Genomic DNA, 19839 nt, shown 5'->3' on the forward strand with positions numbered 1-19839 from the left:
ATTCTGGATTCAATTACAAACCAATAGAGTATAACGCGATTAAGCCATTTGACCTTACAAAATATGTGAAACACTTGCACAAAGAACAATTGGCATGTTTGATTATGAAGTATATATCTGATTCTAGTTATAAGGGTAGCTCGGTGTACAAAGTATTTCGCATTCATGTACGATCTGGGAAAGGGCCGCAACCCAATGGGTACGATGTCTACAGTCTACTCGAGTGCAAGCATTAGGGGCTGCTTCCACGGTTTGAAACCATGACCTATAGATCACAAAGACAACATTACTGTTGCTCCAACGCTCCACTTCGTTTGGTTCTAGTTATACTTAGATCAATATTAACATATTCATACATATATATGATGTTCGAATATTCCGCCGAACTGACAAAACTCACATTACAACCACAAGTCACAACTACAAATTAAAGATCCAATCCCTGAAAAAGAAATTATGTTCCTATCTATATATGGAAATATTTTCTTTGCCCTTAATAATTATTCTGCATACAATATCTTAGATAGGATTTGGACTTTGGTGGACTATGGAAGCGTAAATTGACAACTCAAAAACCTAATCAATACAACAAATAAAAAAAAACTCAAGAAAAGATAAATTCTTTTTTATTATACCAACATTGAAACATGACTTTTCTAATCATCACATGCCCTTAAGGCCCAATCCTCCCTTCTCTGGCTAATATTGTCCCTACCATTATATGGGCATTTCATGTCAGATTAAAGTAAGGCAGCAAGAAGTTACTACAATACTACGTGAAAGAAGTGGACGTAGATATATATGCACAAACGCGGATTCGAGATTTGAACTTTACGAGATTGAGATTTTAGGATATCACATGTCAAGTGCTAATTATAAATAGATTTGAAATTTAATATTTATACATATTCGGTGACATATATTAAGTTTGGACCAAAACTAGCTATTAGATTCGGCTGAAATGGGTTATCTTTTAACCAGTATGGTAGTGTAAAATTATTTTATAATTTAAATAAAAAGTTAAACTCTTAAAAGGCGTTTAGTTGCTGGTTAGGAAGGGAATTATATATGCATTAAACTTAACATAACTAATATCATGTTTGTTAACTTTTTAATTACTCTGTATAGTGTTTGGTTATCATCTTACAATCCCAAGTAATGAGTCAATTTATATATAATTTTATGCAGGATAAAAGATGGTGTAATTAAAATCCCGCCTAACAAATCTCTGTATAACTAAACAATGCATATTTAATTCCTATATTATTAGTACAATAGATAACTCTAACCAGCAACTAAACGACCCTGGTCCTTTTTTTCTGGTTTCTCGTTCGGTATCCGGCACCCACATTGGGCCCGACTATTCGCGCCGGAAAGTCCCATATTGGAAGGTAAAGTGATGCCTAATAAAGATGACTAGATACCCAAGAACTCGAACCCGAAACTTCTGGTTAAGAATGAAGGAGTACTTACAACTCTACCACAACCCTTGTTGGTGACCCCGGCCCTTACGATAAAAGTACATGACACCAAAAGGGTCTAACCTTTTATTTATCCAACAATTGAGTGACAAAAACATGAGAATTATATGTAGTGAAACTGGGTGAGTAGCCCTGCCAGCTAAGTTTACTTCAGGGGGTGCCCTCCAACTCCAAGAACAATAGAGAACAAGAAAGCTGCACATGCCCCCATCCTAAATGATATGAGCTTAAGTTCAATAACGGATAGTGTAAAAAATATTACACAATTGTATTGTTGTATCAGATTATTTATAAGGTAATTACGAATTTTTTTTAACGTCGTCAGTATATATAACTTAAATCTAAATGATATTCACATGAGAATTCATTCTCTTTTCCTTTTAAAATCTTTTGTCGCCAAATACATTTCAAATCCCAGTCTGTCAAAAATATCAAAGCCCACAACTCATCAGTGTAACAATCAGTGCAAGTGAGAGACTGATATATACATACAGTACTGAGAGACAGATAGAAAGAAAGAAAGAAAGAGAGAAGTTATAAACAGAAACAAGATTTAGAAGCTAGAAAATTGATGTAAAAAGTGTGTTTGTATTGGGTTGATGATTGGAGTGAAGACATAGGGATGAGTGTCTAAGCATGTGAAATTGAGGTGTATAGGCATGGGAAGCCAATATTTCAAGACAATCATTCTCCATTCTTGCTTTTCTTTTTAATTACCTTCTTCTTAGCCTTTTCTGCTTGCAAAAATTGTTCCCATTTCGATATAGATCTTTTTGTCGAACCCATCATTTATCTCTTCCATTATTTTGAGAAACTTCTTTATTTATAAGATCAGCTTCTGTATATATAAAGGCTGCAGTTTGATATCTCTTACTTAACTCTCTGGTTATTTCTCCTGCAATCAAAGGCAAAAGCTCAGTATCCCACTTTAATTTATTCAGGTATGTACACTCTCTTGACAATTTTTAGTGAAATTCTGTACTTTCAATTTAGATGTTATAGCTAAAATACACAGTTTTTTTCTATTATATATGTTCATCTAATACATTGGATCAAATCTTTTGAACCACTTTTCCTAACTGCATGCATGCTTTAATTTCTTTTGAATTAATCAAAATGTCCGCCCACCTAATCTGTTAAAGTAAAAACAGCCGCTTTCGTATAGTATATTTCGTATAGGATATATAGTACGTATATGTTATGTATAACTGTGTATAAATGTATATCGACTAAAAAAAAGTAAACATTGAATTTGGTCGGCTATTGTTAATGTGTATATTTCACATCTCATCAAAGCTTAAACATACTTGATTATGAACAGTACTGTATCACTGTGGCCCTCGTTTAGCCCTGCTTTGGTTTAGGGTTAATTTGGATTGGACTAACAACTTGTTTGGATGGTTGTTTCATCATATTGTACTGTATCGTATTGTTATTTTAAATATAATATTTATTTTGATTCATTTAAATTTTATTATATTATATCGTTAAATAGTTGTTACATAACGACGAAAAATGCCACTTTATGTATTGATCGATTTGGTGCGATCGCGTCGTTACCTTATTTTTTTCTCATCTTGCCCTTTCTTATTATTAATAAATCCTATTTTATCTTTTACAATACCTTTAATTTTATATAATAATTCTACCTAGTACCTTACTTTTTCTTTTGTAATATTGCAAGTTTATTATCATATTGTTGGTGCATGACATCATGCAACGACGACAAACAATACAATCTATCCAAATATTGCATATTTAAAAATGATACAGCACAATATAATATAATACTATACAATACATTATAAATTTATAGCGAAAATAAGTATTGTCCAAATAGCGTTGTTCTTTATCTTTGCTAGACTCATGCATTTGTAATAACTTTGATGAAAGCTAATAAGAGCTAATATGTTCTATCTTCTACACAAAAACTACAACTTCTTTGAATAATCCCGTGATTTATAATTAGAAGTAAGATTTTTTGGCAAGCAATAAACAATTTTTTAATAACAATTGAGGTTAATATTCGTCCTAAGTCGTTGTCAAGATAGAACGTGGTAGGGTTAGAACGCTTTAAATAGCGAACTACTGGACATGTAATAGAAGTTGGAACTAAGTTCTGATTTTTTTAGTAACTTTTAGCTGTTTTTATAATCTTATTTTTGGACTCTTTTGGTGAATATCCTGATCTACCCTTAATTGACAAAACTACCCCTCTAAATATGAGGTTCTTAATTGCTCTTTCCATGTTGGGAACTTTAGTGGACACATACTATTTAAAAGTTAGGAATTAAATTTCCTATTCTACCCTTAACTATGTCTCTATTCACCTCAAATCTCATCCTAGTGTGATCCTTTTTTGTCTCTTGTTATTGTCATACGTACAACAGTTAGAAATTTTCATTTTCAAGCTTCTAAGTCTTGCCCTTTTCAGTCATCTGCCCCCACGGGCCATTCAACTGTTATTAATTAATATCTACCTTAGCTACAATGACTCGTAATCTGTCCATTTATGTATACAGTTAGCATGTTCTATTTTTTTCTCTTTTAGTTTGTTTGAAAAATATTGACAAATTTCAATAGTTGAAAATTCTTTAATTTTGACATTTATGTTTTGCCCTTATTCCTTTTTCACACTCTCTTATATCAATGACATAACATGTTTAAGTTCACAATAACAAAAGATATTTTTTGATATTTATTTCTTGTATTTAGTTTGTGTCAAAAGTCTTCATTTTTATTATCCTTCGTATCAAGTCAAATACGCATATAAAATAGAACAGAGAGATAAGATATATTTTGAAATCATCACCTATTTGATGAATGGAATGAATTTCACGTCGGACCGGGATGAGATTATCTCTGATCTCTTAATTATAAGGCTCGAGCAATCCTCCTCCCTTTAGCTAGCTTTTGTCGTATGAGTTAGGTCCAATGCTTATTTTAACAACTATCGTGACACTTTTGTACGTAACACAAATGTACAAGTTGATTTAATTATTGTTTTGAATTTTACACGCGGATAGAATACTTAATTACTCTTTGTGTTCTAATTTATATGATTTATTTTTCTTTTTAGTTTATTCCAAAAATATTGATCAGTTATATATTTAAAAGCTTTTTTATTTTAAATTTTCTGTTTAACCCTTAATAATATATTCTTATAGCGATAGAAATATCATGACATAGTTTTAGACTAGATAATATTTTTGGTACGTGCCCGGAATTTTTACCCTTTTTAGTAAACTTTGCGTCCAATCAAACTGTGACAGTGTAAAATATCAAATGGAGGAGTAAATACTAAGTACTAATAGTGTACTAATATATGCTTGTGTAAATGAGATAAGACTTAGATAAATATCATGTACATATAAAGATCATAGTGATTATACATATATATATCATTGATACAGACATGAGAAATAGTGTTATTATTATACGCAGAGAACATGGAACAACAGCAAAACAAGCAATCTCCTCCTCTTATACCACCACTCCCAAGAGATCCAAGAGGCTCGCTAGAAGTATTCAACCCATCAACTTACTCTATTTCCCGGCCAAAAAATCCAGTTTTCCGATCAGCACAGCCGTCGTGGAAAAATAATTGGGCCGAGCCCGAGCCCGAGCCCGAGCCCATTAAAAGAAGCAGCAGCATCCCTGAAACAGAAGAAGAACCAGAGCCTATAGTATCCAATAATAATGATAGTAAAGAGGAAACTATTGCCACGTCATGGATGGCAATCAAAGACCCAATTATTACTCCAATTTCAACGTCGCAATTGGCTTCTCCTATTACTCAGACGGCAATTTCGCCGGCGGCGGCGGATGAAAATGGTGCTGCTGCTAAGAGAGCGGCGGAGTGGGGATTGGTGCTGAAAACTGATGATGAGACTGGGAAGTTAAAGGGAGTTAAAGTTCGAAATTCTGGAGATGATCCTAATGGTAAAGCTGAGAATTCGAGAAGGAATTCCGGTAACTCTGTTCGGAGTTCCGGCGAGTTTTCTGACGATGGAGCTGGTAAGCATTTATGCACGAATTTAACTTATTTACACTTCTATCATACTAGTACCATAATTTACAGCTGTTGCAGCTCATTTGCATGAATTTAACTTTTGTACATACAAATATTTTCACTCAAACCGATATCTAAAAGATAATTACAGGTAAACGGTCCATTATCATTATAAGTAAAATTAATAACATAAAAATTAAAGTACACATATTGCTTAAAGATAGAATTGAATTACACTATATAAGCTCATTTTATTTACTTTATTTTTTATGTTGTCAATCTAAGTATAAATTTATCAACCATATATCCTTACGTAAAATTTAGTTCTTTTGTAAAATATGAACAGTTTCTGAACTGAAATTCAGGTAAAGAGAGGGGTTTTCCAAGGGTTTCAGAGGATTTGAGAGATGCCTTATCAACATTTCAACAAACATTTGTGGTGTCGGATGCAACAAAACCCGATTACCCGATTTTGTATGCAAGTGCTGGATTTTTCAAGATGACTGGTTATACATCAAAGGAGGTTATAGGCAGGAATTGGTAATAATCATATACGATATACTTTTGTTTATACTGTATTTCTTATTTTAAACTGTTATATAGTGGGCGTTTCAGGAAAATAATAACGAGAATTTTATTGGTTTCATTGTTGGGTCGGGTCTAGTCGGTTCATGCAGGGTTCGGATACGGATCCTGAGGATGTGGCCAAGATCCGAGAAGCATTGCAATCGGGTTCGACTTATTGTGGAAGATTACTCAATTACAAAAAGGATGGGACCCCCTTTTGGAATCTCCTCACAATTGCACCTATCAAAGATGATGATGGCAAAGTTCTCAAATTCATTGGGTAAAAGTCTAAATCAATTTTTGTTCTTTATCTTAATTAATGATTATTGCGGATACATGGTGTGATTACTGATGACGTAAAAAATATTTACTCCAATATTTGCTGGGTTCTAGGTTATGAAACCATTTTTTTACTCTATTTTCTAGGTTATCAACCCATTTTTACGTACAAATTTCCTATAATTGATTTTGAAAATGATCAAATTACATATATATTTCATCGTCAGGAGCTAGTTGCTTGTACATACTTACATTAGTGGCGGATCCAGAATTATAAGTCACGGGTGCTTCACTTATTTTAGTTTAAATTCTAATAGTCAAACATGATCATAGTGGGTGCTCATGGTCAATTACTGAATCTTTTAGGTATTATCTATGGATATATTGTTAGTAGACTGTATTTGTAAAATAATTCTGGAAATATAAATGAGTATAAACAGAAATGAACATAAACAGAAATGACATAAAACCAATTCGAGCCCACTGAATTCACAGTGTTTCCTTAAGGAATTTAATCCCCTCCTAGTACCCAAGGTTATGGATTATTTCCTCCCAGGATAGAACGAATTACACACTGGTGTAGTGGTACTTCAAACCCCAGTGTTTCAGCGAACACAAAGTTCGGTAGCAAATCACACTTACTTTTTGCTTTGTTTGATGCTAAAAGTATGCAGAAGAAGGAGAAGAAACTCAGAAAATCGTAGTGAAATTCTGAGCAGAATAGTGTTGTATTTATAGCCAAAGTTAGGCTGAAATCTGAAGAGGTGCAACTCTTCAGAATGGCTGTTTATGCAAAACGCCCACAGCATAAATGCCATTACATAAATGGCCATTTACTCAATAATAAAGAGGGAAAATAAAGAGGGAAAATTGAAGAGGATAGTTACTTTTCTGTTAATATTAATATTTAATATTATTAATATTTAATAAAGAGGGATTGGATTTAATATTAATAGTTAACATTTCTGTTAATATTTTACTATTAACAAATAAATTTGGTCCAAAAAGTTAATCAATCAATCATTTGACCGAAGCCGAAGCCGAGCCGAGCGAGCGACGACGACGACGCGAGGCTTGCCTTCTTCTCAACTCTTTAAGAGCTAGAAGAAGAGCAATTGCTTATATACCCATAAAAAACCTCTTCCTCTTCCAATATGGGACAATGCCCATTTGCCAAGGGGGGGAACTTAAAATTTCACTCAAAAATTTTATTTCCCTCCATTTCCCATTCACCCTCTTTTAAGTATTTAATATATTAATTAAACACATCCAAAACCCAACATATATTACATAATTTGGACAAAGTCAATGGGTGTTTCAGCACTCATGCCTCCAAAGGTAGATCCGCCATTGACTTACAATTGGTAAATTTACATAATGTTAAGATGAAAATACCACACACTACCAATAGATATGATAGGACGGATGGAACCTCTCCACCCTTGACTAAAAGACTCAGTTCAAGTTCTAGGATGAAATTCTAAATATAGAATGTTTTCCTTTAATGAACCCTACGCTACCCTAATATAAATTAGTCGAGCCAGTAATTTGGAGAACGATATACTTGAATAATTGTCCAAAATTTAAATGTGAGAAAGTGTAGTATATAGGTTGAATGGGGATGTTGGGGAAATGTATTTTTGTTCCCTTATCTCTTCAATAATTCTTGATTTTCTTTGGTAACCAGCTGGACACCTGTCCTCACCTTATCTATGGGAATTGGAAAGATTCAATACATGATTAAGATGGGAGATAGTAGTGGGCCTTAAATATAAAGCTTTGTTCTGGATTGGGCTACATTTGTGATTTGTTTCTTGATATGATAATAGGGAACCAAAATATGCATAAAGCCCCACTAGACTATATTGCCATTGCATCCTTTTTACTTGTCAATTTTTGGAGTCATTCTCATGCACTCACAGAACTTGTGGTGGGCTTAATGGTGGTAGGTGGGCTTAATGGTATGGTCCAATTTTATTGGAAAATGATATAGTATAATCGCCGTAAAAATAATAGCCGAAAAATATATAATTTATATATTTTTTTTATATATATATATACATTCTGTATGTTATATACAAAACTTATACTACAAATTTTACACTTTTTCGACTACCAAATGTAAATAGTTTCTGGCGCGGGCTAAAAGTAATAATACCCCAATTTTATTGTGGTTTTTAGAGTTTAATTTTCCACATGCAAAATATATGAGATTGAGCGATAACTAACTCATGAAGTTGGTACTTTAGAAAAACTACAACAACAACATATTTAATGTAATTTCACAAATGGGGTTTGCGGAGGAAAGAAAATACACAACCTTCCTCCTGCCTTGTGCAGGTAGAGAGATTATTTCTGATAGACTCTTGGCTTAAAATTACAGAAAAAGTATTTAAAGATTTATCCTAAAATAAAGTCATTAAAAAGGTAAAATTATGCAATCATTCATGAATTGATGAAGTCTCAAAGACTCAAACAAAATGAAATGAAAAAGGAAAAAGAAATCAGAAACATCCTCATTACATGGTATTAATCTACCCCTAGGAGTTAACGTAATGCACAATTGTTCATATTTTCTTTTAAGAGTTTCGAAGCTACCTACCAAGATTTGTTATGACATCAAAATAATTTGTTTAGTAGTAATACTTTTCCCTACTTAGATTACAAACTAAAAATTCCTTGAGATTTATGTTATTCCTCAAAAATTGTGAAATTCAGGTGCGTGTCAATAAATATATCCAATAAATTATTTTGTTCCTAAAATTTGGATTATGACAATATGAAAATTTGGCAGAATGCAAGTAGAAGTAAGCAAGCATACTGAGGGCGCCAAGGATAAGATGGTCAGACCAAATGGGCTTCCCGAATCATTAATACGCTACGACGGTATTATAGCTTTTTTTCACCCCTTTTTCCTCTTTTGTACAATTACTTTGTACTAATGCATTTTTTAACTTATAATTGACTTAATTAAGAGGCATTTCATTCATAAATTTTAAAAGACAAATATGTAGAAGTAGGCAACTGGCATTGTGAGTAACAACGCGGATACCTATAGCTTGTTTGGCCAAATTTCTAGCTTATTTTGAGAAGTGTTTATCAAAAAATACTTTTGATGAGAGCTAATTAATATGAAAAATACTTTCCAATAGCAATTAGTGTTTGATCAAGTTTTTAATAAAAAGTATTTATAAGGGTATTTTTCTCAAAAGAGCTTTTTAAAAAATGCTTTTAGGTAGAATAAACTTCTTTTTGCTTCTCAAAAACTGCATCTGCTTCTATTTAAAAGCACTTTTTTTTCTTCTACAAACTTGGCCAAACACCTCAACTTTGAATAAAAAATATTTTTTTTGACAAAAAGTATTTTTGGCCTTGAAGAAGCTTGGCCAAACATGCTATTAATTTGGCTACTTATAAGAAATTTATTACCTTCACAAAGACGAGGATGTTAATTTACTTTAATTGTTAGTTTAGAGAGGTTAATTACGAGCATATCTTCTAGGTTGAGGGATCGAGGCATGGTCCAATGAGTAGTAAAGTTTGTTTACTAGTTATGTAAAGTGTTTTAGAATATTTCTCTTGCCACCATGGAAATCAGTAAACGAACCTGGAATCATAGGTGTAAAAATCTTTGTTTAGTAAAATGATTAAATTTTAATTTATGTATATTATATTACTATGGGGCTAACGTTTTTGTTGGCATGCAGCTCGTCAGAAGGAGATGGCTAGTAATTCAGTGACTGAGTTATTAGAAGTAATGAAAAAACCAAGGACAAGAGCCTTAAGTGAATCGACAAATCGCCCTTTATTGAGAAAATCAGAAGGAGGTGGAACCGAACAAGACAGACAGGATATTATGGGCATCAGTAATAAACTAAACTTACAGAACAAAGCTCCAGCAAGAAGACATTCTCATGCTGGTACCAGAACAACAACCATGCAGATGGAGAAAATTAATGAAATCCCCGACAAGAAACCTAAAAAACCTAGTCGCCTCTCTTTCATCGGGTAATTAAATTTGTTTTCAGAGTCAATAGGTAGAACTTAAACTCTTTAAATTAAAGTGTGATATTGTACTTTGTAAACATGCATGCATGCACGTAAGCACGTTGTTAACATTACTTGTATGGTGTAATTAAGTACAGGATTAAAAAGAAAAGTCGTTCTAGTACTACAACTGCTGATGATGATTTTGAGGCAAGAATGACCATGGATAACGATGACTACAACGACGACGATGATGAGAGCGATAACGATGGACGCCCTGATAGTGTTGATGATAAAGTGAGGAAGAAGGAAATGAGGAAAGGTATTGATTTAGCAACGACTCTTGAACGTATAGAGAAGAACTTTGTCATTACTGATCCAAGGCTGCCTGATAATCCCATCGTAAGACTTAATTTCTCTCCTTTTTATTCAAAATCAAAAGCATTTGGTGAATTGTCTAGCTCTAAATTGATTATAAGTTTGTGTATAACGGTGAATTAATTGTGTGTGTATAAATCAGATATTTGCATCGGATAGTTTCTTGGAGCTGACAGAGTACAGTCGTGAGGAAATCTTGGGAAGAAACTGCAGGTATATAATTTCTTTTAATTTTGTCTTGTCATTGATAATTTTAAAGGCCCATAAATAAAAGTTATTAAACCCGTAAAGTAATGTAAAAAGTAAAATTATCCTCAATTTTTGTTATTTAAAAAAGGACATATTTGAAGCACACAAGCAACATTTATTTTATTCTCGATTAAATCTAGATTATTAATTTTATAATTCTTAAGATGAATATATAATTAAAGACTAGCCAAAAATATTAATGTCGTTATAGTCAAAATATTTTTAGCTATTTATACTCCAGTAAAAGTTTAGTTTGAATTTTGTAATGAGTACAACTGCGAAATCTTTCTTCCTTTAAATGATGGGGTATGAGACAACACGCAATCTCTAGAAAGAAGTTTGTTGATAATCATAATACTGCTTCTGGTTGGTGACACAGTGATGAATCTTGAAATAGTTATTCATTACAAATGCTGGTGCACACTTGTACCAAAGAAAAAGCGAAAACAGAAAAAGACCCAGAATATAATTTTTGAGTTGATCAAAGTTTCGTATGTGTCTCACTTATTTATACAAAATTTACTGATGTTTGGTTTTGAAATTGTTATACTATAGGTTTCTTCAAGGACCAGAAACTGATCCTGCTACTGTGAAGAAAATCAGACACGCAATTGATAATCAAACTGATGTCACTGTTCAGCTCATTAACTACACTAAGACTGGTATGCTCTCAATAAACTTTCCATTCTTCCTCGCATTTTAGAAAGAGAAATCAAACTTTAAGATTGTTTTTGGATTTGAATTACACATATATACCAATAACATAAACTTTTCTTATAACATCTGTGTGATTTAACATGTTATAGCAAGCAGAGGCGAGCCAGAATTTCAAGCTTATGGGTTCGGGATTCTAATCGTTTTAAGTTACTGGGTTCTAAATTAATAATTTATACATATTCAATGGATTTTTTAAGACAAATACAGGGATTGAAAAGCTACTGGGTTCGGCCGAACCTGCTAGTGGCACTCTAGCTCCGCCCCTGATAGCAAGTCACTTCCATTTGGTCTATAGGTTAATGAATGCTATATCAAAATAGAGTTACCTATAATTACTTTTTACGTGATCTAATTGTGTAAATATTTGTTACAGCCAATGAGTGACATCATGAGAATATTGGATTTTTTGGTCAGAAATGCAAATTTTAATTTTATTGTTGAAACAACTGATATTCCATGTATAAAATTTAGGCAAGAAGTTCTGGAATTTGTTCCACCTGCAGCCTATGCGTGATCAGAAGGTATGTATATTCATATAGTTCTTGATGTTACTCTGAGAAGGTATTGTACAAAAACTTTTAAAAATCCATATTCAATGGCCTTTGTGTCTATAAATAGGGAGAGGTACAATACTTCATCGGAGTGCAACTAGACGGGAGTCAGCATGTAGAACCACTTCAGAACAGTATTCCCGAAGACAAGGCAACAGAGAGTGCAAAGCTGGTCTCATTTCTACTCTAATCTTTTTCATTTGCCTTTATTTCACATAAGTTTTTGCTATGCTTTTCACTTATGTCTCGTTGAGATATGGCATATACAAATTTACTCATGAATGATCACTTTTTTATAATGTGTCAATATAGTATTCACTTTGACTGATGAGGTCAATAATGGTTTTCATTTGGCTCGTTTTCAGGTGAAAGAAACCGCTGAAAATGTTGATGATGCAGTTCGAGAACTTCCAGATGCCAATTCGGTAAATCCAAAATTTTGAACAAAAACTGTTTAAGACTATTTGTAGGTGTTGAATTATACAAGGCTCACAAACTGCTAAGCTGACCTGCAGAAACCAGAGGATTTATGGAGAAATCATTCAAAAGTTGTTCACGCAAAGCCTCATAGGAAGGACAGCCCATCTTGGCAAGCAATACAAAAGGTAAAAAGAAAGTTAGTTTACGCTCATCAATTGGCTTTCTATAGACAGGTATATATGTGCAGATAGAAAATGCTTGCTCAGAACAGTGATAATATCTTAGTGTTACAGCATTCCTCCATTATGCAATATTATGTCTAGCTTTCTGAGTTTTTTAAATCATATGAAGATCAAAATTTTCCCAATCATTTTGTCGGTATTGTGGAAACTCTGTAGAATAATTTTTGTTTCCACTGATTATTTCAACTTGAGGTTTTACCGCCTCTTTCATTACTGAGAGGCTTATGAAATGCAGGTTTTGGACAGTGGAGAACCGATAGGCTTGAAGCATTTCAAGCCAATCAAACCACTGGGATCTGGTGATACTGGCAGGTTGGTTTTACTAGTTCCACTTTCAAGTGGATCAAGTATTATAATATGCCACATATTGTTATCCGTTTCTCTGAATAAGTAAAACTGTAAAACAAAATACTAAGCCTGAGATTTGATTCAGTGGTTTTTCAACATACAAGTTAAAACTAATTTGTATAATTTGCAAGCCACAACTTTCCATCAGTAACACCTTTCGGTGTACTTTTGTATCAACTAATAATTGTGTCCTAAACTGTATAGGGAGTTTATTTTTGAAAATGATGCTAGTTCCAGCTTTGATCCCTGATTAATTTCTGAATATAAAGAGATTAAACAAGATTCCACAAGAAGATAATTGTGGTGGCGCTCTGATTTGATATGCGAGAAAAGTTTCCATAATACTAAAAAGTTCTTAGATTTTGAATGAAGAGTATTGCTGATTTTCCTGGCTCCTAAAGCTTCGTCTATGGAAACAAGTCAATGTCTGCCTTAAATTTATATTTGAAGGGACTATTTATGTTCTCTTGGTTAACTGTGGCATAACTTGTTAATATGCAGTGTGCATTTAGTGGAACTGTGCGGAACTGGCCAATGTTTTGCTATGAAATCAATGGATAAGAGCATAATGCTTAATCGAAACAAGGTAGGGATCTACATTGCAACATCCAACTTGTCGCTTTATCTTTAGTGATTGGAGATTTTTACTTATATTCCCACCTTGTCTTGGCATTTGCAAAGTTATGTGTTTGCATAAAACTTTTCTTGTGTTATGACCCCCGGCATCTTTGTAAAGGGATCATTTCGCTTTTTGGCTTCTTAGCTTACATTCTCATTCTTCTATCTTGATAAGGATCATTTTATCTTTTCTACAGGTGCATAGAGCTTGTGCAGAACGAGAAATCCTAGATATGTTGGACCACCCTTTTCTTCCCGCACTCTATGCATCTTTTCAGGTTAGATACATAGAACTTGAAGAGAAGGAGCATTATTATTTAGTAGTAGTAACTTGAGAAAAACGTTATGAGTGCGAAATACGAATCACATATACACTTGAATCCTTCAAACTAACTGTACTATAGCATGGACATTTGATACTATGAATTCAATGAATCGATAATGTCCACCTGAATATACTTATGCCAACATATTCATTCTTTATTTTGATTTCGAACTGTGAAAAAGTTTAACCACCCTTATCACTTATTTCATAATCATCTCTTTTATTGCTCTTTCTTTTCTCAATTCTGATTTATTGAATATGTCTTTGTTTCAGACCAAAACCCATATTTGTCTGATAACTGATTACTACCCTGGTGGAGAGCTGTTCCTGCTTCTAGACAGACAACCAACAAAGGTGTTGAAGGAAGACGCCGCAAGGTAAACCAAATGTAAAAACAAATTTGAAGAACTAAACTGTCTACAGTTATACCTATCCGAGAAGCATTCTACAGAGTTAGTTCAGACTTTGATACTATCATATTCTCATGGTCTTTTAAACATTTATTAAGATATTTTTCATTTCGTCTCAATTTGAGTCACTTAGTGTTAGTTCCTGTGATCCCTATTTTTTTTTCCTTTTTGTCTTCTTCATTAATATCTATAGGTGCCAATTTCGGTAGATAGACAATGTTACGCCAGCTTTGCTGCCTTGTTATCCGGTGATATTAAACTTTTTTGTTTTCTGCAGGTTCTATGCCGCTGAAGTAGTGGTGGCCCTGGAGTACCTTCACTGTCAAGGTATCCCTTATATCCACATGTATCATATGTACAATCAGATTCTGAATCATAAATAAGTCTTTATTCATTCTTTTCTATTAGTCCAATCCTACTGGTTTTTAGACTAGCATGATCAAACAATTACCTATACCTTATTAGCGATTTGCGATTGAGGAGAATTCATATTCATGAATCGACGTTTGATGTATCTATTTTTTACTTTACGTTCTTCCTTTAAAGCTATGTGCACCATTCACTTTTACTTTAGTTGTACGGAATGGTTAGTGCTCGATACGAATATATATGGTGAGTGATCATTCAGTTATGTGGCAATGCTGCAGATGGCATACCGATCAGAGCAAAATCATAGTATATGTACTATTTATCACTTAAGTCTGCAACATATCTGAAGTCTGAAGAGTTGAAAAATCCATCTCCATATATCCTGAGTTATCTTCTGCCAACAGGTATAATTTACAGAGATCTGAAGCCTGAAAACGTCTTGCTACAGAGCGGTGGGCATATATCTTTGACGGATTTTGATCTTTCCTGTTTGACATCTTGCAAGCCACAGGTGCTTACTCCTAACTTTTGTCAAGTTCACCAAATCTCGTTTATTTTCATGAAGTGACTTCGCAAACAAAATTAGTGACTAATGAATGTCAATACACTGTTTTTGGTGATTTGGACAGCTTTTACTTCCAGAAATCAACGAAAAGAAAAGGCATCAGAAAAGTCAACAGAATCCAATCTTCATGGCTGAACCTATGCGTGCATCAAATTCTTTTGTTGGAACTGAAGAGTACATAGCTCCGGTTAGACTTTTTCTTTTCCATTTGGTGTTTTATTTTGGAAGTTATTACTGCTGGTTTTCTACGATCGATGCTTCTATTCTGAATATCACAAATTCTTATATGACTAACTGCAAGATTTTGCTCCAAAAATTTAGTCTTTTTTCTTCTACACTTTAGGTTTGTGTTATAAGTCAAGCTTTTATTCATTTATATCCTGTTCTTCAAATCATCTCTTTTCGCTTGTTTATCTCACAGGAAATTATAACTGGAGCAGGCCACACTAGCGCAGTGGATTGGTGGGCTCTTGGTAATTCCTTAGAATCCATTTGAACGTTTGAGTGCTTATATTTCCTGATCCTTCTGTCTTCATTTAGACCTTTTCACTCCATACTCCCTTCAGAAGTTTCTGCTATTTTTGACGAGCAAAATTGTCGCTTGGCAGGCATTCTTTTATACGAAATGCTGTATGGTTACACACCATTCAGGGGAAAGACAAGGCAAAAGACATTCTCAAATATATTACACAAGGATTTAAAATTCCCAGGAAGCATACAGGTATGATCTTTCAATCTAACGAATCAAATGCCTCAACGATAAGTAGAGACATTTCCTTTAGTGGGAGCGCCTTTTTTTCTTTCTGCCAATTGCTAAAGCTGTCTATTTCTTTTCTCCTTTTCCAGGTTAGTCTCCAAGGAAAGCAGTTCATGTATAGATTGTTGCATAGAGATCCCAAAAACAGGTTAGGATCCCGCGAAGGAGCAAACGAAATCAAGCAGCATCCATTCTTTCGAGGCGTGAATTGGGCATTAGTTCGATGCAAGGTATTGTTATGAACTCTTTTCCTTTTAGCTCGTGAATCTTTCTTGTCTCATCATATGTTTGAATCCTGCTACCATTTCAAGTTATTTGTTGTGTGTCAAACATTCTTAAAATGGTACTATAAGTCAGATGATATACTTACTATTTACTGAAAAAAACCTGTGAAGAATCTAAATCAACTGATCATAGACAGCAGTGACAGTTAGGGACACAGCGGATGTCGGACAGATTTAGTGAGTTCAACTGAATCCATTGCCTTCGGGCTCGAATTGTGTATATATAAAAAAAAACAATTTAAAATATAGACATCTATTAAGATTTCACTCATTCTTAATATACTGACTCTAGATCTTGGATTCAACTTAGACGGAGAACTATGTTTATGTGTGTGTATACAGAAACGGATCCAGAATTTGAAGTTTGTGGTTTCCGAACTTGCCATCGAATTCATAGTCTTAGTTACTTCTCAATTAAATATTCATACGTATTTAATATATTTCTTGATATAAATATAAGGTATAAGTAAAAGCCACTGGATTCGTCCGAACTTGTAGCTAATGGTCTAGGTCCGCCCCTATGTATATGTCATAGGATGTTTTTATATTTACTCTTTCATATTGTATATATTTCGAAGGGGAGCCTTGGCGTAACTGGTAAAGTTGCTGCCATGTGACCAGGAGGTCACGGGTTCAAGCCATGGAAACAGCCTCTTGCAGAAATGCATGGTAAGGCTGCGTACGATAGACCCTTGTGGTCCGGGGACCCCGCGCATAGCGGGAGCTTAGTGCACCGGGCTGCCCTTTTTTATATTTTGTGTATATTTCATCCAAAGACATGAGAATAACACGTGAAAGAACTCTTCAGAACCCTCCAAAACTAGATGCTCCTCATTTGGGAACTGAAGCTGAGAAAGAAGCAAAAGACATCAACCCTGAGATGGAGGATTTACAAACAAATGTTTTCTAAAAGGTAGTATTTAGTATTTCTTTTTCTCATTATTCATTTTTTCTACATTAATATAGTTGGAGAATATAACATATTATTAAATCTGCTGCAGAAATGAAAATATTTATATTCCAACCATATCAAGATTCAACTGAGTGGAGAAAAGTGGTCCTCAGATCCTCCCTGCAACAGTGACTAGTTAATCTTTTTTCTAAAGAAAATGATGGTTCTTCATTTTGTTTTAATTTTTTATTTTTATGGTTCTTGATTTGTTCTTTTGTTTTTGTATGCATAATTTGGTGTCTTGCAATCCCTTTTCATGAATTCTTCAGTAGATGTTAAGATTAATTAATTTGTCAAGTCTAGTTTTCTTAATTTAACTCATTGTTTATTCTATCCAATATAATCCCATTATATTTCTATTACATTTCAGATTATACAATATAATAGGCTGACACCATAAATGTCAGATATTGAAAGATGCTTTTTTTTGTTGGTGGATTCCACCCTCCCCCCTCCCCCGCGACCCACCATCAAGTGCAAGCTGACTGGCTCAATCTATGATGTATGTATTCTTCAGTTGTGTTAATGTCTTTGTTAATGTGACGACCCAAAGGGTCATCACCTGTTTTCTTACACATTCCGTGCTTCCGAGGCCTTGAAAACCTCATTTATAGTCGCCTCGTTTTGCGTGCGCAGTCCGGGCGCGTAGCCGGAAAGCTTAAATGTGAAATTGTGTGAAAAATGCTAAATTTTGGTATTTAAATGAATAAATTTGACTTCGGTCAACATTTTGGGTAAACGGACCCGGACCCGTGATTTGACGGTCCCGGAGGGTCCGTAGGAAAATATGGGACTTGGGCGTATGCGCGGAATCGAATTCCGAGGTCTCAAGCCCGAGAAATAAATTTTTGAGTAAAATTGTTTTCTGAAAATATTTAAGAAAATTGGAAATAAAATCTGAATAGAAAGTGATGGTATCGGGCCCGTATTTTGGTTCCGGCGCCCGGTACAGGTCTTATGTATGGTTTAAGCACTTTCTGTAAAGTTTGGTTGAAAACGGACGTCGTTTGACGTGTTTCGGACTTAAAATGGAAAATTTGATGTTTTATGAAATTTGGAAGAAATTATGGATTTTGAGGCTTAATTCGATGTTTATGGTGTTATTTTGGCGACTTGATCCCACGGTTAAGTTCGTAGGATGTTGTTGAGTTAATGCAAGTGTTTGGTTAGGAGCCCCGAGGGCTCGGGAGTGTTTCGGAGGTGTTTTGGAGTGGTTTCAAACTTAGGAAAAATTGCAGATTTTGGCTTCAGCAGTTGCAGGTCCATTTCTTCTTCGCGTTCGCGACGCATCTTCCGCGTTCGCGAAGCTTCCCATTTTCCTTTCATCGCGTTCGCAGCATTGGCTTCGCGTTCGTGTAGGGTCAATTGACCCTGGGAGGCTCAGCCTTCTTTCTCCTTCGCGTTCGCGCTAGTAACCCCGCGTTCGCGTAGTGTCCAGGACTCCTCCATCGCGTTCGCGTGAAGTCCCACGCGTTCGCATAGAGCAACTTCTGAACCCCCGCATTTTTATTCTACGCGTTCGCGATAACCTTTCCGCGATCGCGATGGCCTGTAAGTGCTACCCTTCGCGAACGCGACCAGCCTGTCGCGAACGCGAAGGGCAATTTCGCCCAGTTATATTTTTAATTCCAAAACAGAACAGTGACGGGATTTTTCACAAGTTTTCACGAGCTCCTTCTTCTCCAAGGTCCTTAGGCGTCCATTGAAGCTTTCTTTCACCAAAACTTCGTGGGTTAGTAATCCTTAACTCGTTTCCTTCAGTTTTCATCAATATCTAATGAATTCCTAAGCCTAATACATGTAATTAAGAGTAGAAATTAGAGAAATGGATAGGGTTAGGGCTTTTTGATTTTTCTTGATTTAGACCTCGTTTTGGGGTCGAATTTGAAAACAAATTATATATTCGGGCTTGTGGGTGAATGGGGGATTTGATTTTGGTCTGAACCTTGTGTTTTGACCAAGCGGGCTCGGGGTCGATTTTTGGGATTTTGGGAAGAAAGCTTGGAAATCTATAATTAGGCATCGGGCTTGATTTGTTCAGCATGTATTGATGTTATGACGTCATTATTGTATAGATTTGATTGATTTGGAGCCGAATTCGAGAGGGAAAGCGGTTGTTGTGGATTGATTTGGCCGTGGAAGTTGAGGTAAGTGTTTGGTTTAACCCTAGCTTGAGGGATTAGGAGTTGAGTCTTATTTGCTAATTGCTTCTTGTTAAGTACGGCGTATAGGCATGGTGACGAGTATCTATACGTTGGTGTCGAGCATGACTGTGAGTCTTAAATTGATAGTNGTGGTTTTAATTTGGAGTTTTACAATTATTTTAAA

General features: G+C 34.6%; 1 protein-coding gene across 1 annotated transcript; it reads left to right on the forward strand.

Moving 5' to 3' along the window:
- Positions 1-1876: 1876 nt before the first annotated feature.
- On the forward strand, positions 1877-17873 carry LOC109205167 (phototropin-1). Its single transcript, XM_019367844.1, has 25 exons — positions 1877-2422; positions 4926-5498; positions 5859-6033; positions 6158-6340; positions 9134-9225; positions 10047-10347; positions 10485-10728; positions 10847-10917; positions 11509-11615; positions 12142-12191; positions 12289-12393; positions 12587-12646; positions 12737-12826; positions 13119-13195; positions 13733-13817; positions 14047-14127; positions 14448-14551; positions 14862-14911; positions 15358-15464; positions 15583-15705; positions 15940-15991; positions 16127-16239; positions 16365-16505; positions 17368-17472; positions 17561-17873. The coding sequence occupies exons 2-24, from the start codon at positions 4931-4933 to the stop codon at positions 17467-17469; spliced, it is 3081 nt and encodes a 1026-aa protein (XP_019223389.1). The 5' UTR covers positions 1877-2422; positions 4926-4930; the 3' UTR covers positions 17470-17472; positions 17561-17873.
- The last annotated feature ends 1966 nt before the right edge of the window (positions 17874-19839 follow it).

The sequence above is a fragment of the Nicotiana attenuata genome, unplaced genomic scaffold (genome assembly GCF_001879085.1).
Source record: "Nicotiana attenuata strain UT unplaced genomic scaffold, NIATTr2, whole genome shotgun sequence".
Classification (NCBI taxonomy): Eukaryota; Viridiplantae; Streptophyta; class Magnoliopsida; order Solanales; family Solanaceae; genus Nicotiana; species Nicotiana attenuata.